Consider the following 26914-nt stretch of genomic DNA (forward strand, 5'->3'; position numbering starts at 1 on the left):
TTTAATCCTATTCTAAAGACAGGGAAGGTTTTTGGTCAGTATTTACACATGTAACTGTACAAAACAATATATGTTGTTTTCAAAGGCTACATTTTTGGTCCTCTTATGGTCAGGTCCATAACTAGCTCGACAATGGCAAAAGGTAATTACACCTATGTAGAATACCAAATACAATTTTATTTTGTCTTTAGTCAAAACAGTCAACTATACTCCATCAGCCTTTTTTTAACCTCCTAGGACCTGGCGTCCACATATGTGGAAATCACATTTTGGGTTGTATAGACCAAAATGCTAAATTTTGCTCTACAAGGATCTGATATCCACTTATGAGGGCGTTATACTGCCACTGTTCTATCGAAATTTAAAGTGAATCCTCATATGTGGATCTCATTTTTCTCAGAAACAAAAATAAGGTAATAAAAAAAATAAAAATCACACAATTCTTTGTTTTTACATTCATCAGTTCCTAATCAGCCCAAATAGCAACTTTGCTATTTACATACATACTTACAAATCATCATCATATCTGAGGATACACCATTTACCAATCAGCTCTGGACTTTCCCACTGGATTTCTTTTTCTGGATTCCCCCCACTGCCTGCCTGTGATACAGCTGTTTCTATCTTCTGGCCAAAAGTGAAACACTTGGTGTTGCAGCACTTGCAGTTAAACTGCACATGCAGCTTACATCACAAACCATCAGTTCTCCTGGAGCTCCAGTAATGACCTGGTGAATTCTCATGGTTCCAGGAACAGCTGGTATCTGCTTTGGCATTTTCTTCATAGCTTCCTCAACATCTTCACTTTTCACAAAGAACAGTTTCACACTTGTGTTTGTTTCAGAAAAGGCCCTGAATAACTCTTCTGCATCTGGGATGTCATGCCCCATCATGTCAGCTGCTCTTTTTAAGGCTCCCCCGACACCATCTGGTGCTCCTTTTCCATTACGAGCCTCGAAAAAATTCCAAGAGCCAGCCTTGAATCCTCTTCTGTCCAGTTCTGTAGTGAAAAGGTAGAAGTTTCTTGGTTGTTTGTATTGCGTACAGGCTCCGTCGCTTAAAAGGTGCAGCACAGACACTTGTGGATGTTGGCCTTGAAGGTAATCTAGTACAGGATTTAGGTGCTGCCATATTGCTGGAGGGCCTTTATGTCTACTGGGGGAGATGGTGCTAAAGCACACAGGCACTGAGAGTCCACCAACATACAACACACAAGTATGAAGGATGGCCTGCTGATGTGAAGCCCCAAAGTGGACTGCCTGAACTTGAGAACTGTATTTACAGCTGTAGTTTTCTGAGAAGTCAACATGTATCAAAGTCTCCTCCCCTGACATGCTGTTCTTCAGCTCACGGCTCAAAGATAAATTAAAAATGCTTGCAATGAAAGTGTTCAGGTCTTAGGAGGATAAGAATACAAGATATTTTTTGGGGGGGTTTATTGAATATGGACAGTGAAGACAGAGAGGAAAGTGGGGAGAGAGAAATGGAAGACATGAAGCAAAGAGCCATGGGTCAAACCGGAACCCAGGCCTATTGCTCTCCGGCTATATTGCATATGGTCAAATGCTCACACCCGAGCTAAACTGGTGCCTATCCCAAGATGCTTGCAGCTGATGGGATAATTCGAATTTTGGAAAATAATTCAAACTAACTGAAACGATACTGTGAACTTGGAAAACTAAACTCAAATAAAAATATAGAAGAAATATCAAACCTTTGTGAAACTAAACTGAATTGAAATAAAAAAAAAAAGAAATAAAATAAAATAAAAACTAATTAGAAAACACAGTTGATTGATACTTCTCAATCAACTCCCCAATTACTTTTGACTCTGAAATTTTGTGATTGTGCATAAAAATGTCCGTAATTCCTAAACAGTTCATGCAAGCTGAAAAGCTGAAAGTCTGCGCTTCCATCACATATTGACTTGACTGTTTCATTTACACTCTGCTGTGATTGCTTACACATGCAAACTTAAAAAAAACTGAATTATCGTCCACAAACTTTATGAACCTAACAGTATTTACAGCCCTTCCACAAATGAAACACCTGAAAGAAAGAAAATACACTTTTTTTTGTCCATTATTTAATAAATAAGTCATAAACAGCACTGTGGGAGAACATGATACTGAGATAAAAGGCACTTTGAAAATAATACTGTAAAAGGCTTGAGTGTGGTATCAGAGGCATTTGGGTTTGGGAAACATTTCAGAGGTTCTTCATGTGACGTTTCAAAGACAGTTTCAGCCTCACAGTCTCAAAAACAAACCAGCACGATCGGATCAAATGGGCAACTTCACCAGTTCACTGACAGGACATGCGTTTGGTGTACTTGAAAAGAAGACAGCAAAGGACCTGAGAATGAGTGTCAAAGTTACTTCATTTACCATATACAATCATATCTCATTAGTTAAGCAGTAATTTATTTTATAGTAATAAAAATCCATTGATTGTTCATTACCACCACATTTTCAAAATCTGAACAAGTGGTATGCATTCCCTTTAATGATATTTGAATCACTAGATGTTCTTACGCCGCACTCAATATAATATATACTGTATAATAGACTGTGCAATAGCCTAATCTAAGTCGAATGCTCAACATTACTCAGTACTTCCTATTGCAGTTGTTTTCGATATATACACACCGGCATACTGTCCTGATATGGCCAAGAATTTACATATTAAACTCAGGCCCTGTCAGCAAACATACAGAAACTCACAGGAGGTCAGTGCAGACAGAGTCAGACGAGTAGAGACAGACAGAAGCTGAAGGAGTGTTGTGCACGTGTTATATTATCCATGGCGTCTACGCTGTGTTGCTAAAAAAAAAGCCAAGTCCTCTGCCCGTACCAGTCCAGCGGCAGGAGAACTAATACGCAACTTAAAAGTATATACACATACTGTACATCTAAAATACAACAAATGCATAAAAATCATATCATCAAGTGTTAGTAAAAATACTGAATCAGTGGGCAAATGTATACACTGTAATGATAAAGCAAATAGGAAAAAAAAATGCACATAAATTCCTCCGCACGCTCCTGTCAGAACTCAAAGCTACGGTAAAGGCTGCGGCTGTCGGATACTTGATAGCAGAGCTGAACTGTGGAGCTAACATTTGCCTTCATATTTGGGATTGACCACAGTCGTCACGGCGCTTTTGTAGATTGGATTTTCACCCTGGAAAAGAAAAGTTGAAATTTGGTCAAATTCTAAAACTCAATCAAACCATGCATGTTTGTGTGTGTGTGTGTTATTCTTCCAAAAACACCGGTTATGATTAAATATACAACAACTTGGGATATTCACAGAATTTAGTTTCAGTTTTTGTTGTATCACACTTTGCAAACAGACATGCTTTTGTGACCACATACTAAACACCAGAAGGTAAAAATCACCAAGCAACTTTGCTTGTCACAGCCTGTTCATGCAGTCTTCATTAATCTACTCTTAATGTAGCTGCAGAGTCTGTAGGTCTTTAAAAAGACAGGTGAGAGAGAGAGAGATCACAGCACACACATAAACAGCCCGTGCAGGGAAAACCAAGTGGAAAGTAAAAGAAATACAAACTTAAAGAACAGCAGCTTTACGTCCATAGTTTGGGTTCTGGAACTGATTGATGGGACTCTTGTATATGGGGTTCTCTTGCTATGGGTGCAGATGAGCACAGGGCAGAGATGAATGAGGAAACAAAGAGTGACAGTACAGGAGAGAAAAAAATACAAAAGGCGAGATAAAATGAAAAAGCAGGAATCAGGTGCGGTGACAGAAGAAAAGACAGCATGTGAAATAGAAGGAATTTAGCTGGAAGCTCTTATTAAGCAATGAGCCACCAAAGCATTTTTCCTAACATAGCTCATCTATGATTCACTTGTTCACTTGCAGTCTTTCTTGTCTTTTTGCTTTTGGTTAACCGGAAGGTGCTGAAGGTGCTGAAGCATTTAATCCTCCCCTCCCTGTCTGGCAGTTTCCCACCTCTCAAATAAAAGGATAAAAAGAACTTGCCATCAGATTAAAACATTTACAGAAAAACATGAAGGGCACCCGTGATGTTTATTTTCGTTGTCAATTGCACCTAAAGACCTGTACTGAATGTAAGTGTTGTTGCAGCTTAAATACAACTGTATCATGTCAATATACACTATATATATATATATATATATATATATATATATATATATATATATATATATATATATATATATATATATATATATATATAGATCATAACTGATGATAGATACCTAAAAATTATAGGATGAAGATAAAAACAAATCAAACAAAGCATCTGGGTATGATATTTGACACAGACGTCTTCCTTTTATCTTGTCAGGGAGCAGGATTACATGCACTCTTATTTTTCAATATTACAGGGATGTGGAGCTTTAGGCCACGCTGCCTGTGGGAATAAGAAAGACCCCAAAATGCAGAGCAGCTTTACTGCTGCTGATTAGAGACATCTGCACCATCAACCCCATTATTCACTGCAGGTTTGACAAACTCCTGCCACTAGATGGGGGAATATTACTGCACATGGAATTATGCTGAAATCCAGATTTTTGTTATATAGATATTGGCAGATGATGTGGAAGAAGCAGGGAGGGGAGGAGTTGTGGCTACTCCCCAGAAAAAGTCCAGCTATGCTCAGAGTGCATAGCATTCCCAAAAAAGTCCACACAGTCTTCAACATTTTTCCCTCTTTATTTTGAGCTCCGCTCAAAAGCAACAAATACAGTCTGTGTGTGCAGCTGTGGGACGGTGGAGAGTGAGAACAAGATACTTCATAATGATTTCGAAAAGTCTGCAAATCTCGTCCGTTGCTAAAAAACAACAATGATCTTCGCAACTTAATTCTCTGACAGCGGCTGCTGTTGCTGAGCAGCCAACCGACACCTGTTTTCCACATTTAACTTACTAACCTCATCCAAAAAACCCAAAACTAAAACAATCAAAAACATTTATCCTGCTCGTCTTTCACAGAGCCACTTCCTGTTCCAGGCACTCACCGTGTCCCATTTGGCGTTCATCTTCTCCTTTTCAAACTTGGCGAACTCTCTTCTGTCGTGGATGATCATCAGCAGCTTCCAGATCAGCAGCAGGGCTAAGCCAATGAGGACAATGCCTGCGACCACGCCGGCCACAATGGGGATGATGTCAGGACCGGAGGGGCAGTCTGAAAAAGAGCAGGGTTCAGCAGGCAGCTTGAAATCGCAGTGCAGCAATAACACCATGGGAGTAACATACCATCACACAGCTATATGTGAGTAAACAAAAGCTCTATTTTTGTAAGCCAACCACCATGGCCCCTGTAATTAGCTTTTTCTGTAACAGAAACCTTCCACACCCTGTTCCCAGTGAGCCCAGCCCTCTCCTTACCCAGCTTGTCGACCACATGGACTTCCCTTTCCGTGTCGTTGACAGCGTAGGTATAGTAGAACCAGCAGTCATTGGCATCCCTCTCCTTGCAGTGCATCACGGGGTAAGGGTAGTCATTGGGCTGCGGCAGCTTGTTCCTGTCCTTCACTGTAATCAGGTTAAAGTAGCTGCACTCCTCTTTGCATGTTTTCATCTTCTCACCGGTGCCAAACGCCCGGCACTGGACACACAGTCTGGAAAGGACAAGGAGTGTTGTTAGTAAACACTCAGTTAGATTTGCCACGTGACAACAAAAAAGAAACAACTGCAGCAGCCCATCTACCTCCTTGTTGTCATGGAGTCAGTTAACGTAGCCTTATTTCTATATTTTATTTAGATTTTTGATAATTTTCTTTTTTTTGTTATTTTTTTTGTTATATGTTGACATGTTATTATTAGCAATGAATATATGACAGATCAGCTATTACTAAGTTCTTATTTGCAGTGGATATGCAGTCAGATTTTACTCAAAGCTGATTTACGTACATGTACTTGCATAGTACAGAGACATTATGAGAGCAAACACTTAAAGAGAAGTGTTCAGCAGCTGAACAGGAACACACATGCCAATCACCTATTATTTTAATGCATGCACACAGTAGAGGTTTGCAATAATTTCAGTGAGCATGCACTCACAGCCGTAGTAAAGCTGTAGATATCTGCACCAATCACTACAGTATCTTGTCAGCACTCCCAATTGAGCCTTTAATTACCTTGTGATGCCTTGTGATTTATAAGTATATTCTTTTAAACATCAGACATATTTTTCTTTTCTATAGTAAATAAAATATGGGTTTGTAAATCATTGCATGCTGGTTTTATTTACATTTTACACAACTTGTCATCTATGAAATATATGCAAAACCAGAACTATTTCTACACATCAGACTTACTTGTGTTCAGCGCAGACTCCTGGACAGGTAGGGCAGGTTTCACATGTGGGACCCTGGAACTTGGGGTCTGTGCACTTGCAAACGCCACACTCACATCTTCCTCTGCCGTTACAGATCTGCTTGTTGGTGGCCAAACATGTGCTGTTGTCCAGAGAACAGTCACAGGCTCTACCGCTCCACATGGGGTCGCAGATACACTCCCTGCACACACATCGTCCATTCCCTAAGGAAAAAAGTTAAAAAAGGAAAATTGTGATTAAATACTGTAAATGGCCTAAACACTTAAATGAAGCCACAGATATAATCTGTAACATTGACACACTCACCTCCACACAGTTTGTTTTCAGAGCGATCACAGTTGAAGTTGTCACACTCGCAGAACTGGCCGCTGTACCTTTCCTCTGGGTTGGGTCTCTTCTTGCACTCGCATGTGCCGCACACGCATTCTCCGTTGTTGCTGCAGATGTCCGTGCTGTTGTCTTTACGGCAGGTCTGATCCATGTCGTCTGTAGCCATGTCGTTGCTGCTGCATTCGCAATTTCTACCCACACGGCCTTCAAAACACCTGAGACAATAAAGGGGAGGTTGTGATGCATTTTAAAAGAAGTCCAAGTACATGCGAAGGCGAGAAGTGAACGATGGCATTTTTCAGCAAAATATCTTTTGAATTAAAGGCTTACCTGCACGCTCCACACTCAAAGGTCCCATTTAAGGAGCACTTTTCGCTTTTTTTAACAACATCGTTATTCTGGCATTGACAGTCACAGATGAAGTTGAGGATAATCTCCACCTCCTCTGTGAATCCCAGGGGCTTTATCTTGATGGTCTCACTCTTGCCTTCATTTGGACAGCCCTTAGATGTCACAGTGATGTTAAAGTTGACCTGAGTAATGGAATAAGAAAGAAAGCCTAAATGAGAGAAGAATGGTGTGAAAACTGAAATGGAAAATATGAACTGTGAACTGCAACAACAAGAAGTCATTCTGTATTTCCCACCTCATCTCCAATTGAGATATTGGAGCACTTTCGTCCATCGTCCTTGTCGTTAACCACTCCGTTCTTACACTGTGATTTGTATTCTATCTCCACTCCCTCTGGGAGCTTGCTGTTGTCTAGAATAACTTCAGATGAGAGAGACTGCCAAAAACCAAAAACATAACAACATGAAGGTTTTTTCCTGCTTTGGAATTTCATCTGGTAGCTTTGTTTTGACAGAGTACAACACACAAAGGCATGGCTGTAGGTTAAATGAGAATACAAGTACAAAAAAGGAATGTTCCAGCTCACTAATCGCTACAAGATTTTAACAGAGTTCATATGAGGAAATGATAACTTGATCAAAGTTTTATGACATTATGCTAACAGCAAAAAATCTCAACAATGTACTTACATTGTAAGCGTCTATGATGAGGTTGATTACATTGCTGGAGTTGGCAGACAGTGTACCCACTGCAGACTTTGGTATCAGATTTTTCAGTTCCTGTGGAGGAAGAGGCATGTTCAGAGCAAAACTTCAGAACTCTATTAATCTCGTGGCCTCAGAAAGAGACACAAGTTGTTTCAACTTACACTACAGCCCACAAAATAATATTTTAACCATTTTATTGCAGATTCTGATCACACAAATTTCAACTATTGCTTTGATGGGTGTTCACACTTCGAAAGGTGGACCTAAAAAGCAACAGCTTGTTAGCAAGAAATAATGAGAACTTCAAGGGGATGGTAGTCTTAACTTAGCAGATGGCTAAGCTTTTTGCAGATGTTTTTGTTGCACTGGACAAACACATGCATGCTTAAAAAATGACAATGAAGAAAGACGTGAATGAGTATCACAGGGATAACAAGAAGAAGAACTAACTTGGTACACAGGCTGAAACTCCTCTGTGACTGCAAAGATAGTCTGAATGTTGTTGTCGCTTAGCTTCTGGACCAGGTGAGCAATTGAGGGATAATCCTTAAAAAGACCAAGGAAGAGAAAAAGCCATATTTACAAAATCAACACAGCTAACCTGTACAAAACAACCAAAGCACAAAGGAACTACTTACATAATAGTGGCTCATTGTGTACACATTGTCCTCCAAGTGACATTTTCCATCATTAGGCAGTACAATGCCTCCCAGTTTGCCATCTCCAGCAAAGTGGAAACCGGCATCAGTGGAGAACACCAGCAGACGCGTAACATTCCTCCAGCCAATTTCCTTCTGATAAATAAAAAAGAAAATATATTAAGTAATTACCAGAACAGCTTAATATGTGACACATGAACTTTTGACTACATCCACAAATCTCCTTGTAAACACCAAGCACTCATAAAATACCTTTTTGACACTACATCTAAACACTTTTACTGGCACTATATCCCTCCAAGCAAGCCCCATAATGACTGGAAAATTACTTGAGAGTGAAAATTTCCCACAGGATCACTTTCCTTTTCTTGATGCTTACCCCGCAAACAGCCACTTGCATGATGGCGTCAAAGCCCCCCTCTGGAGAGTCCAGGTTTCCTGAGATTTGCTGCTTGCCCACCAGAGAGTTGAACATATTGCCGTCACTGGTCAGACTCAAGACATTCTTGTAGCTGAAGGGGCTGGTGCAGTTCTGGTCCCCTGTGCATGGGTTTAGCAGCTTGGATGGAGTGGTGCTGATGTAAGGCATGACCGTCTTCTCCACAAACGAACCAAAACCTGCAAAATAAATTTTAAACTAAACTAAACTAGATGTTTGCTTTGACAATGCGTATGTCTGTAACTGTGGGGTTAGGTGTGAGGCACAACGGCCTGATTATCTTTTAATCCTGCATATGATTAGTTGTTTGTTTTTTTGCTTGTTTTTAAATGAGAATTGAATTGAATTGAAAAGAACTTCATCCAACCTCAAAATTGCTTTAAGAGTATACCTCTAAACTGTCTATCTATTTATTTTTATAATTTTGAGGGGGGCTACAAATGTATATTTGTGCAGTTATAAAAGTCTTTCTTTACTTGTGTAATTACATTTTATAGTGAGAAAATTAAACAGGTGTTATTGATAATCCCCACCTATATGAAAGTCACTGGTGATCTTTTTCATCTCCAACATGAGACTGGTTCCCAGGTTCTTGACATTCTCCAGATCATCCTTCATTGAGTAGGACAGGTCCATCAAGTAGTACAGGTCAATGGGATAATCTTCAGCTCGTTTGAACTTCAAGTCAAAAGACTGGGGCTGACCTACATAAAGAGATCACATTTAAAGTTTAAATAAAACTGAGGTTGCTCCAGCCTGGATGCACTTCCAGTAACAGTATAAAATGTGTTCTCACCAGATCGAAGGTTGAGTCTGAGTTTCTGGGGCTGGATCTGAGTGATTTCCTCTGGCTTTGGTTTATTGGTTTCGACCCCAGTAACCTTTTTGCGATTGGTCACACGCTTGTTTGTGATGATCCACTTCTTGCCGGTTGGATTCTGAATTTGCGAATCATTACAACCCCTGTCTTTTAAAGACTCTACCTCATCACAACGGGTTGACAAGGCTTCACCCTGTTTCAGGAAGTTCTAAGAGCAGCAGCACAGAGAGAATTAAAGGAGCAGTCTGTCAGTTTAACAAGTTAAAATCTGTTCATATGTAGGCATCTTTGTTATGTGTAAACAAGGATGTTCTACAATGTACAACAAGCCAAATGATCACTTTGGAGAGAGAGAGTGGAGACTAGAAAAGTATAACAGACTACAGCCTACCCTGCGCTCCTAGGTAGGAGCAGTCTTTGTAAATTGGATGAGTGTAAAATACTGGCTTCTTGCTCCTCTGTATATCATTGATATAAAAGATTGCTAAAAATGCCACCCTTCTCTTTGGGAATTGACGAATCTATCGATGTTTCAAAGATAACAAAGAGTATAAGCCTAACATAAAACATAATGTTAGGCTTAACAGCTGTTTTCACTTCCGCAGCAGTGAAAACAGCTGACCACTTCAGTTCACGTACTTCCTGTTCACACCAGCCACATTTGGCTCCAGCCTGGATGCATTCCCCACAGTGTTTGGCATTGGCACTGATGCACTCGTTCCCCTCTAGATGGAAAACAAAGAGAGAAGAGAGAGCAGAGTCAGAGGGAGGAGAGGTATAGCGCAGTCGCTGCAAAATAAGCAGTCCTGTTAAGCCCCCGCCTGCGCGCTTACAAATCGGTTCCTCTGCAACACTCCGCGTCTCAATGGTAATGGGAGACAGAGACGGATAATTCCATTTTTTCCATTATCCTCTATGCCCTGATGCTGAAGTGGAGCTCTGCTCAGCAACATCATTAACCCTCCCTCGCCACAGTGGGACTCATCAAAATAAACTGCATGTTTACTATACGAGCTGACATCAACAAAATGATATAATTGGGACACATGAAGGATGCTACGGAAATATCAAGAGGAAAATCTTACCTTTCTGAGGATTACAGTAGCAAAAGACTCCTAACAACAGAGATATCAAGATCACCTTCAGGTCCATCTGAAAAACACACAAGGGGAAAAAATATATACATCAAGGTGTTCTGGTCTTGACATAAACAGAGCGACTGCTGTTTTGAAAAGCACAATGCCATTTTGACTGTGCCTTTATTTCCAATAACAGGATCTGGTGTGCTTGGTGGCCTGAGTGTCTGAATTAATAATATCCACGGATAAAAAGGTCCACAAGAGTGAGAACGAGTGTCCAAGAGATGAGAGATTAAACCTGCAAATAGCTTGGTTATAATTGGAGGTAATAAATTATCCTGTTATAGCGTGCTTGGCTATTCTCAGATGGTCATAGGGTAACAGGCCGCTCATTTAAATCAAACCACTTTCACTCACGCACACACACAAGATTACATCAACTCATCCTTAGCTTGGACTGTACCTATTATTTATTTCTCTCCCACAATTCCTTTTACTGTAAATAGCATCAGCTCCCTAGAGTCATCCCCTCTGTCGTCGTGTACATTGATCCCTGTCTGACTGCAGGCCATTTGGTTGGCTAGTTGCTGTGTGTGGACATATTTTATCACAGATAGCTCAAAGCTGCTAAAATGCTCAACAACTTATTTTAGCAACAAACATGCTAATGCCCAAATAAGTAGGCACGAGCTCATAGCCTAGCTAAAAACAGCTGAGTTCGAGTTTACAGGCTTTATTTTTATGTATTTTACGTTTTATGTTTTTTTTTTTACTGTTTTCACAGTGTTTCGTTTTTATGCCTCTGTGTCACTATAAATTCTGCATAACCGATGATTATATTAAGATATAGTTTGTGCTGGCATTCTTTAAGATTCGCAGCACCTCTTACTGGCAGACCTACTCAGCCGCAGCTGAGAAAGCTCCTCGACAGAACTGTCAACCAACCACCAGCCAGCAAAGGATCAGATCATGTTGAATCTAAAACATGTGGAAGGTATACCCAACACTCCATCTGACCATAAAACACAAACTGATGGTGAGTCATTGCTAAAATATTCTCAGAATATAGAAGTCTACCACACTACAGGTCAAGGATCCAAATTAGAGACTGACAGACAGACAGCGGTAAAGTCACAAAACTTTGATTTTAACTTATTTAGACTACTGGCTGCTGCTGGCTATTCATGGAGGCTGCAATAAAAGACTGCATTCCCTCACACTGTGCTAAAGGAAGCTCTGATGTTCAGTGTTCACTGTGTTGACTGATGCATTCCTAAGCACTTGTGTGAATGTGTGTGTGCATTTATCCAGACACAGAGGGACAGACGGCCTGTCTACAGCCCCCCAGATTAGATCAGCTGGCTCGGCACTGCTGGGCATGGGCAGCATGTTCTAGTTGGTGTTGGAGCTGGACATTTAATAGAATAAAAAGATCCCATAGCATCTTCTATGGTAGAATACAGATCTATGACCCAGCTTTAAATGTTGCGAATGATTGGTTTATGTGTAGTCAGTATACAGGATAAAGAAGTGACTCAGGTGAAAATCCTGATCTTAAAATCAAAGAGGTTCACAAACATGATATTTCTGTGTATGTTTCTTGTTTGCAGTCAAATAAAAACAATGGCAATAAGACTCTTTTCAGGTGTCAAGTTAGAAAAATAACCATGCTGTCTTCAATCCCATGAAGCTTTGCAGCTGTACAGAGGAATGCTTAGTAAATAACTACAGTAGGATATAGAGCTGAAGACTGAGAGCAGCCCAAGGAAGGTTCAGGAACAGGTCATCCAGAAACGTCAGACTTCCCAGACTTCTAAATCAACTAAATAACTTGTCAATATTTCCAGGTGCTTTTCCTCACACACTGTTATATGTTTTAGTAAAATAAAAAGGTAGAAAAACGATTACTTCGAAAGCAAAAACCCACCACTGATAAGGTAGGACATACTTGGTGGAAAGTTGTTTATTATATAAGCATGAATGTTTAAACTCAACTGTAATCTGTCTGTTTGCATTTCAGAAATGCAGTTTATGCAATTCATAAATGATAAAATTCAGCGTAGAATGCAATCAGACCAATTTATCAGCTGATATTAGCCATCTGGTCTATTGGTGTCTGCATGCGTAACTGCTGATAAATGAAAATTTAACAGGTAAAGAAATGGGAGAGACACCCTTCAACTACTCTTTACTTTTCTTGCTGGCAGTCAGCTGATCCAAGCAGAGTTGAGCAGAGTAAATATAAGAAAACAAAAAACTACACAACAATTTTTGGGGAAATGCTTATGTTTCATGGGTCTGAAAGCAGCCAAGATGCCCCCCCGCGCGCGCACGCACAAACACATCCTCCAACCACACACACCCATATTTTGCTCCATTGCGGTTTATTTCACACCTCAAACATTTAGTAAGCAATTAAGCAAATACAAGTAATCTGCAATAAATTACAGGTAGTAATAAAATAAACTACTAACTCTTTTATGCTGCGTCCACACCTACACAGGTATTTTTGAAAATGCAGCTGTTTCGTCCACACGTAAACGGCGTTTCGAATCACCGAAAACTGAGATTTTTTAAAACTCCTTCCTTGCGTTTACGTGTGGACGAGGAATACAGAGTTCGTCACACAACGTCAAAGGTATGTGCCTTTTTTCACATCACACTGTGCGCCACGTTATTGTTTACATGAGATGAATTGCAGAATAGCAGATAGAGACAAAATGTTAATCTATCTTCAGTTTTTACAGGCTTACATACACACACGCAGTTACTGTCCCTCCATTTAGAAAGGCAGAGGCGTCACGGTGTGATTATTTTACGTGTAGTTGTTTTTTTTTCCTGTGTAATAATAATATTCAACATTGCTATCAATACACTTTTCAAAAAATGCCTCTCTGTGCAAAATGGGTTTAAAAACATAAACAACTGTGAGATACTGTTTGTCCGTGATTTAGGCTACGTTCACACTGCAGGTCTTAATGCTCAATTCCGATTTTTTGATCAAATCCGATTTTTTTGTCTGCTCGTTCACACTACAAATAAAATGCGACAGCAAACGCGCTCTAGTGTGAACGCTCAAAGCGGCCCGCATGCGCAAAAGAAGGCGTCACACACAACGCGCTCTGTTTAGACCCAGAGCAAACAATATTGTTTGACTGATGGCCCTTAATATAAAGACTTCGGACTTCACGTTTCCCAATTTTTGCTTTAAGTTATTTTGTTATTTACATAATAATGTAGATAACCTAATAATGATCCTTTTTTTTTTCTTTTGCCTGTCCCGTTTGGCTCTTTTGCCATCAGAATTATTGTCTAAAGGCAAAGAAAGATGCCCAACGGATTTACTTTACCAAATTGACCATCCCAGCCTTGCCATAATGGTCCATTTGATTCACCTTTTATTGTTTATTTTATTTTCACTTGCTGAATACGGGACAGACTTGACTGGGGGAAAGAAGGGGAGAAAGAAAGAGGGAAAGAGAAACAGCTGAGAAGAGGGACGGGGGAGAAGGGCAAAAGACAAAAACCAACAGAATGAGCAGAAAAAAAATGCATATATCAATCACCTGGATCACCTGTTGAGAAAGAAAAAAGAAAACAAGCAGAAGAGAACAAGAGTAATAGAATAAACAACATCACGATGATATATGGGAATATGACAGTAAATACTAAATGTTAAACATTATTGTGCAGCACATAAGATCAACAGAACACAGTGTGCTTTGAGGTAGGAGCCAAAAAGGGTGTAGTTTGTGGGTGTGATCACCTGTGTGTACACCTGTGAGCATGGACGCGCTTGTTTTTTGTTTTTTAAAAGGTTCCTTCATGTAATGATCTGCTAGAGGGTGTGGGGGGGCCACAGCCCCGTCCTCCAGGGCATGAAGCAGGTATGGAGGAGATCAAAACTCCAGACATCCAGAGGCCCCCAGAACACAAGAGACCAAGAAAGACCAACAGAGGGGCAGCCGCGCCACTGTCCCAGAAAGAGCTGAGGAGAGTCCCAGATGAGGGCTCACTCAGCAGCCGCGGAGCAGAAGCCAGGGGGGGTTGCAGTGACGCGCCCGTGAGCTCCGCCGGCAGCCAGCCGTGCCTGAGTGACCGAGCCCCAGGCCGAGAGGCCGGGGGCACCCCACCTCCGAAGTGGCCCGAGCGAGCCCCAGGCTCCAGGCCCCGATAAGCGGCCGCCAAGGAGTGAGCCGGTGTGTACCTGGACGCCCATCCCCAGACACAAAGAACCACCAACGCACCGACACCTGAGGGAGTCCGCCACTGGCAGGGGAAGTGGTGGTGGGGGGAGATAGGCCTCCAAACCTTGGAGGGCCTGAGATGTCCCCAGAGAGGTGGCGTCTGATACCCAACCTGACATATAGACACAGACATACAGGCACACACAGATACAAACATCCATTCCCACCCTCATGCTCTCATGTGCACTTACTCCACACTCAACCAACGTGGAGACAAACATAAAGAGACGCTGTACACACGATCACACTCCCCAAGCGTACTCTAAGAACCAGGTCTAGGTACCCTTGCCCCTGGAGGGGGTAACTGCACCCAGACCCAGGTGGTGTTACCCTTTTCCCTGCGGTGGGGAGAGGCAGACTGCCCCGACTCCGCAGCAGCAGGGAGGCCCCACACTCCAGACCGCAGTCGGACGGCCAACTCCTCCTCCTAGCCCCCCCGCTCCAGCAGGCCGCAGAGAACAGGGGTTAGAGAAGATTCCAAACCTCCCACCACCTAATAATGATCCTTATTGCTGTTTTAGAGAGGAGCGGTGCTTCAAAGGATAGTTGCAGATTTCTGTCAGAATCTGCAGATTATACAGTACAAATAAAATGTTCACGTTTCTCCAGCGTTGTCTTCCCAACAGTTTCACTTACATCTACACTGGATGGCCAGGAAGCGTTCGTGATGTCTTCTCCAGCGCTGATAATTTCCATCGGTCTTGTGTCAGTGACGTAAAAGACGGATTTAATGCGACATGACCGTTCAAACAGCAGTCGCTTTCTAAAACATCGGATATGTATCGGATTCAGGACCACATATGAAAGTGACCCAGATCGGATTTGAAAATATCGGATTTGTGCTGTTCACACTGTCACACCATGATCGGATATGGGTCGCATAGGGTCAAAAAAATCGGATTTGATGCGCTTTTGCCTGCAGTGTGAACATAGCCTTAGACAGGGGGAACAAATCGTGGCAGGATCAGCCTGATATTATTTGTATCCCACCGTAACTTTACTGTATAAAGAGCTAACATCTCCAAAATGTCAGGAGTAGTTAGTCATTACAACAAGTGTTTGTGAACTAAAAATCAAGAATGTGGGATACTGTTTGTCCGTGATTTCAACAGCCCAGCGCATGCTCCGATAAAGGGAGACCCAATTATGCAGGGGAGACCTACCTTGGCACTTGTGTAGGTGAAACCAAAGGGAAGATATGCTTCACCAAGACATGCTTCTAGTCTTTGGCTTAGCAGTGTCCAAGCGTTTTTTTTCCCCTTTTCATACCGCGCCCCCCCTGCAATGGCTCTGAGATACTGAGGTGCATTCTTGAGGATATCATGAACTTTTCCTGTCAGTAAGCCAGTGTTACTGAAACTGTCTTTGAAGTAGAAATTATATTGTTGGTTTCAGACACTTTCGGACAAAACTCAAACAAACTGAAATTGTTTATGAAAGGGAAAATGTGATTTCTAGGTCACAGCTAACATTAGCTGGTATAATGTTAGCGCGGTGGTTCCCAAACTTTTTTTGTTAGGCCCCCCCTTTGTTTTACAATAAAATGCCCCCCCCCCACTCCCCCTGCAAAAACACATCCTCCAAGCGTAAAATAATGGTTGTTTTTTCTGTTTTTTGAAAGAGATTGTAGTTTTACACACACCCATATGGGTGTATGTGTAAAACCACTACCTCTTTTCAAAAAATGTCTCTCCGTGCAAAATGGGTTTAAAAACATAGACAACCATGGGATACTGTTTCAACCTCTGCTTTGCATTTGTCTTGGAGCCCCGTCAAAAAACTTGTCCATTATGCTAGTAGTGTCCAAGCATTCTTTTTTATTTTAAATTCATCCCCCCTAGGATATCTGAATATCAGATTTTTAAATCACAACATATTGATATTGGTCTTAAAAATCTTATATCTGTCAGGTGCTGCTACAGGATGAGAAACACAGTTAGGCTGTAAGAAGAAACCAAATCATATTTTTGTAATTAATAAAATTGCTTGAGAATTACTATTACTATTCACTCAGACATGTTTGGATATGGTGAAATGTAAAAAGCATACCCACAAGGACAGAAGCTGTGCAAATAAACGGCAGCACATATTATTATTTATAAGTTCCTAGGAAACCAGGCTTTTAACACACTGTCGTTATCCTGCACTGGTGTGTGGGAGAACTGGTTCCAGGCACCAGGATGCTGGAACCAGGATTTTATGAACATGCAAACTAATGCTAAGAACACGTTATCATCTATAATTCTCTTTGCGCTAACTTTGCAAAATTCATGAGGTTCGAAAAGACCGTACACCTAGAAGTATGCTTTCACAAACAACCTGGTAATTTTTACTATGAAAAATATATGAATCAAACTTGGTAATGTGTTATTACGTAACAAATGTAATGACATGTGTGTGCTTTAATGTGTGAGTAGATGGAAAGGGTAATATAGATAAATTCCCTGACTACAGCAGAAAGAGCAGTTACTTTAACTCCCTGTCTCTCCCCCACTCAGACGTCTGCATACATACATGGAAATTTAACTCTTCACACACACCTGAACTGTGACTAGTGGCAGCCCAGCGTTTCGTAGGCTTCTGAAGGCTCTATCAGTTGGCAAGAGAAAGTGATGTATGGCAGACGCTGTGGTGCGTGACTAAAACGGGCTGAGGCATTCCAGAGAGCCTGAACATTGCCTGACCAGGATAGTAACCCATAACACTGTTACTGCACTTTGGGGAAATGTGAGCTGTTGTGACACCCACGATGCATAAACAAACTCCCTCCATCCTTGTCTCTCTTCCTGCCTCAATTTTCCTGATTAAACCCGATTACAAACCCACTTTTTCCATTTTTCCACGACTTTTCTCATCTGCACATATTGTTTATGACTTTTTTACATCACGTTAACAGATATTAGCTTGAGGTGAGTGGGGGGTGAATCCCTGCGTGAAAATCTGTGGTGCAGAAATTAATTGAGCTACTTTAAAAGACTGGATTTACTTCCCTTCAAGCTGAGCTGCATTTGCAAGTACTTAGGACTACTTACTTCAGCAAGCACTGCCATGAATAATGACCACTGGAGTCAAGGGAGAGAAACAGGGAGACACGGTAAACCATACAGTGGAGCTGCAAAGAACTGGTTGCTGCTCAGAGTCACAGCTCTCTTTGTGGCTAAAGGCTGGGTGCTTGGTTCCCTCAGAAAGGCTGTTCTTCTAAGTTTGTGAAAAGAGGGAATGGAAAAGAAGGAAAAACAGGAAAGGGCGGTCCACAGCTCAAAGGAAAAAGGGTAGCCTCAAGTCCAAAGGAAAGGATCCCACAGACTTTACTTCTGCTCATGTATCTCCTAATCCTCTCTCCTCCATTTGCACTTTTACTGTACTTTTACTGTCATTAACTTTAATTGGTAATGACAATTACGTAACTTTTAACAGGTCTTCACAGCTTAAGACTGATACATTTCATAGACACTGATAGCTTGGAGTTTTTAGTTGATATTTAATTCCAGCATTTCAACATGTGTTCAGTTTCCAGAGTTGCCTGTGGCATATCTTTGGCATCCTATACTCCCATCCCTCCCATTTTCTCTCCCTCATTTCCCTAACGCACTCCCTTGCGCAGCGCAAGTGCCTCCCTCCTCCCTCATATCCCCGGCACAATCGCTCAGTTCACTCCCTCCGCTGTGAGTGGAGCCAAGCCGGTGGCCCCTTTGACTCCACATACCCTTCAAACACAGCGGAGTGGGGAACATGTCTGAGCTCTGAGACGTACAAGCCGCCGGACAGAACTGAAGGAGAATACCAAACAGTGTCTGCCTGTGTCTCTATCCACCCCCACCATCATCCGGAGGACCCTCTCAAAAGTAATGAATCAGGCTGCCCTCTGAGACCACGAGGATCTGATACTTAAAGTGCTCCCACTCACCATCCAATTTTTGGCTTAAAAGGGCCTCTGTGCGCTAAATAATACTAATGAGACAAAATACAATATCTTTTGGTGCTTCTTTGTTTCAAGGGGATTGATAAGTGCAGACAATCCAATTTAGTAGTCGATGTGAATTTTTGCACAGAAGAAAAGAGTAAAACACTCCAGGTGACAGCGGCTGAGAAATGTCATAGTTTCCACGTTACATCAGCATGTTAGTTCTGTGCGATTCCTCAAGAGAAACAGCTTCCAGAAATGGAAAAAACACTAAAAATAACTGGCCCGAAGAGTGAGGCTGAAAGGCATGAGACGGGATGAGCAGTGAGTTTTCTTTCCCATTTTTAGTCTGAAAAACATACAGTCAATATTCAGCTTCCATTTCTATTTTCCCATTGCGAGAAAACGATCCAGGGGTTCTAAGAGCGGCTAACAAGTTTTTCATTGATTATGGGTAAAATATGTAATATAAAATGCATACTGAATATTCAACTAGGAAACTGACAGAAGCAACAATTACCCAGTAACTGTAACATAAAAACTGTAGCGGCATAATAGTGATGCGCAGATTTGCTAAGATCCTGACCTATAACGGCCAGTATTAGCTATTTGACAATAATTTCTTATCTACATTTATAAATTAAGAGATTCAAATTCAGAGAAGAAAAACACCCTGCAACCATGTTATTGATGCTGCATAGTTTGTCTCTGCAGCTTCCCTGTTGGGAGCACATTTGAAACACAATGACAAGCAGCATCTGATCCAAGCAGAGCCAGGCAGAGCCTGAAGAGAGTACATGAGTAATCCACCTATTGTGCCTAAAAACAATATTAAACTTTATTATCATACTCACTAAGTGAGACAGTATCAGCTGATATATCTGATTTTTAAATCACCAGATATTAGTGCTGGTATCGGACTTATAAGTATAAGTCAGGTTCCTTTACTTATTAATTCAAAGCCGTTGAAAGAGTTATTTTCTGTAGCTAAAAGCAGTCCATATATCAGCAACAGTCACTGAATTCCATTCAAATTAGCTAGCTTTAAATGCTAGTGAAATGCACTAATGTGATTTGTATAAGATAGAGAGCACATAATTTCAAAAACCTTAACAGTTACAGGCAGTGGCATTTTAGGCATCTTCTTTAGTGAGTAAATAAGAAAAAATGTGTATTTATGCACTTTCTGCTTCACTGCAAACCCAACCTTGAATTTGTTTTTGCCATTATAACCCTAGCACCTTTAAAAAAAAGTGTGCTGTCACTCCTGACGCTTAAAGCAGTGATGTGCCATTATATAACAACAGCTGCTCACATTTTAGCTATTAAAGGTGATAGCTCATTTACATAATACCGGTAGAAGCCGTCTAGTTGTTTTCTTAATCAGGAATCCTGTTAAAAAGTGTTTCAGGCAATGTCAAAGTTTTCCAGAATATTTCCCTGAGAGACCTGTAATTATGCACAGTGTGATAGTTTAATAGAGTAATAAGGATAATAGCTACAGCCTAAAAAACAGTTTTATCAGCGATTCGACAGAGAGCCTGTTGCTGGCCTTAAAAATTCTGCTGCAGCTTTTCACACAAAACACTTAGCCACGCATGCTCTCTTGAGCCCTGCCAACATTCTCCTTGTGTGTGACAGAGGCTAAAGATATACTTCTGAGAAGGGATACTGCATTTGAAGGACTTTTCCACTCAGATAATCTATAACACTTTCATAGGACTGGTTTCTTTTTTTCTTAAAAAGAAAAGTGCACATCAAACTGGGTTTGTATCTCATCACATCACGTCCTCGCGTGGTAGCTAAGTAGAAACAATCGAAACCCAGCCACAGCCGTTGGTGGAGGGCCAAGACCATATCGCTTTTCAGGGCTCTATCCCTGTGTTGAAAATAGCTGTGCAATGCTAACGTTATTTTGGACTCGTCCTCCCTGCCTGGCCTCTCCAATCTCTCTTTGGTTTGACACAAAGTTAATCATAAATCTCCCTCGAGCCTACAAACATATAACCAATTTAATACTTGTTTCTGTAGAAGTAACGACACACTTTATTCTGTAGCATTCTTGAAAAAAGAATTTCTGTTGAAGTAAGGCAGATTTGTTTGACAGAAGACAAGCTTTGTTTAGTTTTAAGGAGCCATCTGTTTTACCATTTACAGCAATGCTATAAAAGCAGAGTGAGACAAGGCAAGAGGGTCCAGTTTTTACCACTACCAACCACCAGTCTAAACTGTAGGATGGCTGTGGAAATCTTGTGGGGTTATCTTGCTGTGACAGTGTGAGCCTTGGGCTCAGTCTGTGGAGCTGGGAGCAGCTGTACAATAAGCCCTTCCAAACTCCCTGTCTTTGCTGACTCTGTCCTTCCTGCTCTAAAACACAGGAAGCTAAAGAACGTACAAGAAGCCTGCATCAATATGCCTGGAAACCAGCCAGGCATGACATATATGGATGTTCAGTGGGAAATAGGAGAACAAAGAAAGTTAATGACAAGCGAGAGCCAGGAAAAGGCTACTTTACTACAAAGAGGTGAAATGGTTGTGATCTGCCAGAACAGCAGCTTATTGACTTTCTGAATGAAGCGTGTCTGATCTAAACCTAAACCAGTCCATCACTGTAATCGGAACTGTGCAAGAAGCTAAACAAACTTGGAAACTGCTTTAAACAACAGCAGCACTGGAGCCAAAGGGAGCGACTGGAAATTAACTGACAGCTGAAGCATTTTTTAATTCTACAAAAATCAGAGCAGAACCTGGGCTGACAGCAGCCTGCAGTCTCCCATAAATATTTGCAGCTGTGAAATGAGTAATGAATTGTCTGTTGGGATGGAGACAGGAATAAACATTATTTCTCCAGTAGAGTCAGTAATCTGGGCAACTGCTGACTAGAAATAGGTCAATTCTCCAGGTCTATGCACTAGATGTGACAATTGCAGCAATTCCAAGAGATTGACATTCTCTTTGTTACAGAAAAAGGACCAACATTGCCAGCTGCAGTCAAAGAAGGTGGTGCTTGAGTATGTCTGGCTATAACCATGAGATCCTCTCTGGGGAAGCAGCTGGGTGATATCAAGGACTCACACAACAGCATGTTAGTTCTGGAGGTGTGAAGCTAGTTGATTGTCAGTGACTTACTTGCAATACTAGAGTGAGGCAGTTGTCCAGTAGTAACTCAATCACAGATGATGTCATTCTCTCAGACAGATTGAAAAACAGTAAAGTTTTGTTGATCCTGTTCATCTGGACATTCAGCCGCTGTTTAGGTATTTTAATCAAGGCTATGAATGTAGACTACATGGTGGTAATCAAAGAGAACACACTCAAAGGGAAGAAACTACAGTACCAGCAATCTGACATTACATGTTTTTTTTACAGATATGTGGACGGACACATGTAATAAAGAAACTTTGACATTTGGTTTCACTGCATGAGGCCACCCATGGACACCTCAACTGTTTTTCTATGGAGAGCCTGCTCGAAACCACAGCTCATTAAAGACACTCAGATGTCTTTCATTAGAGCTTCATACTTTACACTAAAAGTGAAGGACCTCCCCTTCTGCTTCCAGGAGAGACTGGAGCAGTAAACACTTCACAGCTCAAATTGTTCCTGTTTTATTTGTTCATGCATACATGTGATTTAGACAGACACATGGGGAGAGATTATTGCTCAAAAGAGGACTTGAGCACGAAGACAGATTGTGATGTCAGCAGTTTAACTATTTAATAACTGTAGCTAAGAGCCTGCAAAAACCTCTGTATACAATACATTTAACAGATGTTACCCGCTGTATTATATTGTAATAGAATGCACCCCCTAAATATCTCCTACTGTTGTGGTAGAAAAAAGTAGACTCTCTTTTAATTTTAAGGTTTTATGTTAAACATTTCTTTTGGCTGCTTCCTTATTCACAATGGATCATCACAGTGGGTGGCTCTGCATATCTGGCACAGCAATAACACTTCTGGTGCAACCCTTCCAGTGTGTCTTAAAATTAGGTAAATACAAAGACTTCACATATTATACTGTGCCATTATTTATTTAACACATTTTTAAGCCAAAATTTAGAGGGCTTGTATAAAAATGAAGTACAGCCCACAATTCAATAGCTTGTACCTTCAGCAGCAGTAAGTTGAAAGAATTGTTTTCTGCCAGTCTCTGGCATCGCTGTGGTGCTCTCTTCTTTCCTACGTTGCTACAGTTTATTGAGGTTTACGGGTATTTGTTCATGCACAGCTCTCTTTAGGTCCCATTGCAGCATTTCAGTTGGATTGACGTCTGGACTTCGACTGGGCCACTGCAACACTCAGTCACTTTATTGTAGACTCTTGGAAGCACTGTCGTGTTTCAGGACGCAGTTTTATTTCAATTTTGGTTTTTGGGCAGATGGCCCCAAAGTTATAAAATGCAATATGCTTATAAATGTTATAAATAGGCGTTCATGGTCAGCTCAATGACTCCAAGGTGCCCAAGTGCTGTAGCTGCAAAACAAGCCCAAATCATCATTCCTTTACGGCCATGCTTGATAGTTGGTATGAGGTGTTTGTGCTGATAAACTGGCTCTCGCCACATGGTGCTCTGCATTACAGCCATACACCTCTGCTTTGGTCTCATCTATTCAAAGGACACTGTCCCAGAAGCCTTATTGTTTCTTCAAATTTGCAAACCAAAGCTGTGGTGCCATGTTTTGTTTTTTTTTATAGAGAAGACACTTTCCTAGCGTGCAATGGTGTTCAGTTCAGTTCTAATTGTACTGTCATGAGCTTTAACATTTAAAATGACACCTTTAGAGTCTCATGTTAAATGCCTGCAGATCAGTCAATAACAATTATTAGTTAAAGTACCAACGTGCTGCTCTGTGAGATGTCAGCAATCTAAGACGTAGTATGTTCTTTAAAATTACAAGGAATAAACTTGGAATGCTGTAAAATTGCAAGTTTGAGTGCAGTTGGGGATGTTTACTGCACGCCATAGCTGTCTCATCTCTCATTTCCTGTCATTTCCTTACATTTGCTTATCTGACAAAGAAACCCAGCGCAAACAGCGCATGTAATTTTTCTGTCCTGCTAAACACAAACTGCCTCTATTTGTGAGTTACACAAACTCACGGAGCCTTCCAGTTAAAAACTCACGCTGTCACAATAATAAACAAAGAATGACAGAGTTTACAGCCCTGCAAATGTCTGCTGTCATTTACTCCCAGCAGAACAAATTCTTCATTTTCTCAGCAGACCTTGTAGAGCCGAGGTCAGTGTTAACCGCTTCATACCTCCCTGGTGTTTCCGGGGCTGATTTTAGAAAGAGGAGGCACCCCATCTAAAAAAAGAACAGGGAAGAAAAGGGGCTAGAGGTGCACTGGCGTTCAATGTGGTGAAAATATGAGTGAACAAATGTATTTGTGCCAAAAAACTGTGCGCTAAGAGAATGGCACCCAGTAAAGGCAACAAATCAAAGTGATTATATTGTTTAGAAATTGTTGCTCTTATAGGATTTTTAAATCTCATAAGGTTGGAGAGCACTTGTTATAGAAAAGACTGCTGAGGTTGGTGCTGGCTGATCGCATGTGAATGTCTCGCTGTTTCAGAGCTCATCAGGTTGTTGACCCGCTTTCAAACTCAAGGTAGGATGGGCACGTGTGCAGGCAATTGAGGTGAATGGCTTTAAAAGGCAATTATTTGTGCCACGTTACATCTTTCCGCTTGAAATGTTCCCCTACGGCACAAAGCATGTCTCGCAGGGGGCAATTGTACACATTCATCACTTATGTCTCACAGAGCAACACAAACACACACATTGATCGCATCTATCTCAGTGTAACAAGTTCGCACATAACGTGTGTGCCACTCCCCAACAAAGAAACAAACGCACTCACGTTCATGGGAAACATCACACATCCAGAAGAAACGCCTGGGTGTGGCTCTGAGTCTAAGTGGCATTATAAATCAGCTGGGAGCCCCCCACCCCCACCCCCCAGCAGCTGCTCCCCAGGGAACCTGAGGTCACATCTATTCAGCTGGTGGCTACTGGCTACAACTCCCCTCATTGTCCTACATTTACCCTCCTCCTCAGTTAGCATTCCTCCCCCATGTCCTTACTGTCCTTCCTCCAGCCCCATCACCCTCCTTCATATTGCCTTCTACCCCCTCCCCCCTCCAAACTCCCTCCATCCTTGTCTCTCTTCCTGCCTCCATTTTCCTGATTAAACTTCTAGGATCTTTACCTAGTGGTGGTTTCAGTGCAGTGGGCTATATTATTTACAAGGCCTTCACTCTCCAGCTCTCCTTTAAATGACTGGGGGGTTGGGGGGTTACTCAATAAATGGAAGTTGTTCAGCCTATCAATCACGCACTGCATGGGCAACAACAAGCAGCAGACAGTAAACACTTATAAAGTCTTATAGCTCTGTTTTTAGGTTTTTAGCAGTTTGTTTGTTTTTTTGCGTATATTGGTAAATAGACTGAGGTCAACAGTATTTACAAAGTGGTTCTATATAAAATAAATAAATTAATGTTTTGGAAGTTATGACTTTATGTGACATTGTACCTACATTATAACTAATTCAGACCTTTGTGGCCACTTAAAATATCTTTGTAGAACTATTATGTTTTATTTGTTGCAAATTCTCTTTAAAAAGCCATTTTTAATGCCAACGATACTTTTTAACTAGATAAATAAAGAATACATTTTAGTCACTTTGCCAAAAACTGATTGCATGTTCTACCTTGTGACAGGAATGTTGTTTGTGTCTGAAGATGATATCATTTATTATGATATCATCTATTATTATACATTTGGCACATGTTTTGCATATCATAGGCCAACAACTCATCTATCTAATTTTAATATTATTTAATCACTTTTTTGCAAATACCGGAAATCACTTTTTGACGATCAGATTTCTGGCACAACACCGAACACATTAGTACACTTCAGTTTGACTATTAATGACAATGTAACACACTGACACATGGCCAGTAACCACAACTATGCCCCATAAACAGCCAGAATCTTTACATTTTAAATCTGCATGTCTGTCATGTCAAATTAAACCACAACACAATGCCCGTGATTAGATTATTGCAAACGGGTTCAAGTATCAGTGAAAAAAAACGTGGGCGATGAGAAAAATAATAAAATGTTACAAACTTTATATACCTGCCATTAAAATGTAACAGTGACAGTATAAACTTAACCGGGCTGGTTACGTTTATAAAAATAAAGAAAAAAGAAGAAAAAAGAGGAAATAAATGAACGAATGAAGTTTACCTTGGCGCTGTTATTTCATACAGGAGACATAAGCAGAAGTAAGCTAGCGTTTGTAGTCCTCTGCCCGCAGCAGCGGCACAGGCAGACAGCAACTATCTGCCCTGCTGGCACCGGGGACCACTCTCTCCTCCGAAAAGTCACTGGAGATTTATCCTGCTGCTCATTCCTCTCTGCAGAGAAATATGTCGGCAGTATATATGTTTAAAACCAAATATTCGGTAGTTGGAGAGGGAGACAGTATCCGCACACTGCCTGGGCGGACCTCTTTACCGCGGACTAAATGAAGGGGACGAGCGAAGAGTGAAATCCTCAGTCCTCCGCCGCTGTTCCTAAAAAAAATAAATAAAAAATGCAGCAGCATCGCGGACAATGGCACACCGAGCGTTTCCGGTTACAGCTCCTTCAACATAAAATCAAATTCAAATCTTTTTATTTTTTTGTTTATTATCTTTATATTTTATAATTGTATATATAACAAAAATAGGAAAAAATTTCAATAACTTTTAAGTTAAAGATTTTTATAGCCCCTTTCGAGAAGGACGAAAGCTTTACAGAAGAGTAAGAATTCTCTGGTAAATGGAGATTAATGGGGAATTCCAAAAAACAAAGACGGTGGTAGAAGTCTTTAATTTTCTTTTCTTTCTTTTTTTGTTTATATGGGGTTAAAATTTTTGTAATATCTGGGGTAAAATCTAGACCTTCTTAGTACTGTATCTTAGTACTTTCTAAGATACAGATGTCCTGTTAACCATTCCAATTAAAGTTTCACTTCCTCTAATTAAAAAGT

At 41.0% G+C, this 26914-nt stretch overlaps 2 protein-coding genes across 3 annotated transcripts; both read right to left on the bottom strand.

Moving 5' to 3' along the window:
- Positions 1-620: 620 nt before the first annotated feature.
- Positions 621-1334, bottom strand: LOC146625081 (uncharacterized). Its single transcript, XM_085362122.1, has one exon. It carries the CDS (start codon positions 1332-1334, stop codon positions 621-623), a length of 714 nt encoding a protein of 237 aa, XP_085218248.1.
- A 749-nt stretch (positions 1335-2083) lies between these two features.
- itgb1a (integrin, beta 1a) lies at positions 2084-26444 on the bottom strand. Of its 2 annotated transcripts, XM_085362618.1 has the most exons (17): positions 26128-26444; positions 10723-10789; positions 10277-10362; positions 9614-9845; positions 9351-9521; positions 8758-8996; positions 8358-8513; positions 8170-8265; positions 7702-7791; positions 7308-7448; positions 6992-7194; positions 6638-6876; positions 6312-6534; positions 5380-5612; positions 5010-5176; positions 3574-3651; positions 3119-3183 (listed from the first exon to the last, which is right to left on the bottom strand). In XM_085362618.1, exons 2-16 carry the CDS (start codon positions 10787-10789, stop codon positions 3574-3576), a joined length of 2421 nt encoding a protein of 806 aa, XP_085218744.1. In that variant the 5' UTR covers positions 26128-26444; the 3' UTR covers positions 3119-3183. The 2 variants fall into 2 exon arrangements, with proteins under 2 accessions (XP_085218745.1, XP_085218744.1); XM_085362619.1 differs by lacking the exon at positions 3574-3651 and having other exon boundaries at positions 2084-3183.
- Positions 26445-26914: the final 470 nt, after the last annotated feature.

This window comes from Diplotaxodon limnothrissa, linkage group LG9 (assembly GCF_057381915.1).
Source record: "Diplotaxodon limnothrissa isolate DT_005_m linkage group LG9, D_limnothrissa_male_GT1.1, whole genome shotgun sequence".
In the NCBI taxonomy this organism is placed as follows: Eukaryota; Metazoa; Chordata; class Actinopteri; order Cichliformes; family Cichlidae; genus Diplotaxodon; species Diplotaxodon limnothrissa.

What these genes read in the sequence shown, in the direction of transcription:
- LOC146625081 (XM_085362122.1), bottom strand. Translation starts at nt 1,334, where the DNA reads ATGTCAGGGGAGGAGACTTTGATACATGTTGACTTCTCAGAAAACTAC.
- itgb1a (XM_085362618.1), bottom strand. Translation starts at nt 10,789, where the DNA reads ATGGACCTGAAGGTGATCTTGATATCTCTGTTGTTAGGAGTCTTTTGC. An exon ending in CTACTGTAATCCTCAGAAAG is followed by an intron (nt 10,363 to 10,722) that starts GTAAGATTTTCC and finishes TTTTCCATCTAG; the next exon opens with AGGGGAACGAGTGCATCAGT. An exon ending in CAGACTCAACCTTCGATCTG is followed by an intron (nt 9,522 to 9,613) that starts GTGAGAACACAT and finishes CTCTTTATGTAG; the next exon opens with GTCAGCCCCAGTCTTTTGAC.